Source organism: Grammomys surdaster, unplaced genomic scaffold (genome assembly GCF_004785775.1).
Source record: "Grammomys surdaster isolate TR1022 unplaced genomic scaffold, NIH_TR_1.0 126660, whole genome shotgun sequence".
Taxonomy (NCBI): domain Eukaryota; kingdom Metazoa; phylum Chordata; class Mammalia; order Rodentia; family Muridae; genus Grammomys; species Grammomys surdaster.
Window position 1 is genome coordinate 1,475 of NW_021621449.1, and position 2,126 is coordinate 3,600.

The 2,126-nt window shown below is 41.3% G+C and overlaps 1 protein-coding gene across 1 annotated transcript in view; it reads right to left on the reverse strand.

Moving 5' to 3' along the window:
- Window positions 1-243: 243 nt before the first annotated feature.
- The window catches only part of Erc1 (ELKS/RAB6-interacting/CAST family member 1), a gene marked incomplete at its 3' end in the record, with an annotated part of 132,147 nt that continues 130,264 nt past the window's right edge, over window positions 244-2,126 (reverse strand). Inside the window, exon 13 of the mRNA XM_028761122.1 lies at window positions 244-379. Coding sequence (XP_028616955.1) covers window positions 244-379 — 136 coding nt within the window. The remainder of the gene's footprint in view (window positions 380-2,126) is intronic.

Here is a 2,126-nt window from a genome sequence, read left to right on the forward strand (position 1 = left end):
TTACCAATTAAGTGTGATCAACTTGAAGCAAGATGACTCCTATGTTGAGGTATCCTCACATAGCTGTAGAATAAAACTTGCCTTTTCTATGTAAAAGCCATTCCTTTTTTGCTTAACAGGGAGTCTAAGGGGAAGGCAGCAAGCAGGGTTAGAAAGAGAAAGAGGAGGATACAGAGGCAGAGCGAACAGCAGATAATGGAGGGTCAGATCTTGGTGTGCACTCCTTCAGCCTTGGGCTCTGACCTGCAGTTGCTGAGAGCTGTCACTGAGACTGTCCTCCCGTCTCCGGGCCTCCTCCAGCATCTGTGCACTCTTCTTCTTCTCCACCTGTTCCTTGTGCTTCAGATTTGCTACCTTCTTATTCTGGTCTTTCACTTGCCTGTTGGTGGAAAAGGAAAACAAAGCTTTTCGTGTCTGCGCAGGAGGTATATGTTTATTTACATGCTTGCCTGTGACAAGGAGTACCTGAATAGCAACAAGACACTCCTGATGAAAACTCTTTTCAAAAATTCCAACTTTTTCCTCTCCAAGGTACCAAACTATATACAATAATAATGCTGCAGTTTTCTAATGGAAATGTATTCTAGCACACACAATGAAATTATCGAATAAAAGAAGGGCACAGGAGGGTGTGAATCACAGAAGCAGTCTCTTGACATTAATATACTGAAAAATTAGTTGGCGATTAAGATATGATCTTGGAACACCATCACAATCATATACTTATTTAATACTTCAAATACGCAGTAGGCAAGGTCTACTGTACGCGTGGATGACAATAACGACAGAAGCAGCTAGGAACTTAGAAAAACACAGAACAGTCTAACTTGGCAGCTCTGTATTACTCTCTATCTCGTTACACTGTCACGCTGTCCTTCACTGTGAGCAGTCTAAATATATTAAATTCAATCTGATGTTTAAAATGGCCTTCCTGTTGTGAATGTTCCTACTCATGTCTATAGTCTCAGTATTTGCAAGGGTCAGGAAGGACAGCTGGGATTTTAAGGTCAGCCAAAGCTACATGATGAGATCTAGGCCAGTCTGAAGGTACAGAGTAAGATCTGTTTCCAAACAAATGAAACGAAAACTCTTTTCTTACATGTCTATTACACATACATAGATGGCTTCATTAGGTTGCACATTTTCTAATTTTATAAGATTTCTAAGTACTTATTTTCAATATGTTGCCTAAGATTCAGAGTTATCAGTGAAAATGTCATGGATTATTTTAACCCCTCAATTTCTACTATAATATCAAATCATGCCTAGAATTTTTTACTCCATTCTCAAAGTAATAGGCAACTTTCTTGATCTGGCAAACAATGCTACTTAGTACAAAGTGACAGAACTATGAAAGAGTTTGTCAAAAGGATAAGTTCGGCTCACATACATCTTTAACAATTTCTCTCATAGGAAATACCTAATCATCTGTCACATGTCACCACATCAACTAACACTTAGCACTACACAGACACAGTGTGTCAAATGTAGGACTTTTTTATCGGGTGGGCTGGAATGCTGACATGAAACCCACGGCCTTGCACACATGCTCAGGTAAGCCCCTATCACTGCTCTACATCCTCACCCCAGCCCGGCCAATTAAAGTTCTAAAATGCAGCCTCCTGGTTATCAGGTTGTAACTCCTTTCATATAGTGTCTGGCCTTTCCTCTTTCCACCACTGTCAGTCAACTAAACTCGTTTCTTCCATTGGTTAGGACATCTTTATTTTGTTGTATGTTTCTTTGTTTAATTAATTCTTCTCTCATATATTACATCCAGACTATAGTTTCCCCTCTCTCCTTCCCTCTGAACCCCCCACACCCTCACCTCCTTTTCCTCAAGATTCACACCCCCCTTTTCCTTCAGAAAGGGGCAGGCCTCCCAGGGATACTGACCAAACACAGTATATCCAGTTGCAAGAAGACTAGGCACATTCCACTACATTAAGGGTGGACAAGGCAACCTAGTAGAAGAAAAGGGTCCCAAAAGCAGGCAGAAGAGATAGAGAAAGCCCTTGCTCCCACTGTTAGGACTCCAACAAGCTCATCAAGCTACACAACTATAACATATGCAGAGGGCCTAGGTCGGACCCATACTGGCTTCTCTGTGAGCCCCTATTAGTAGA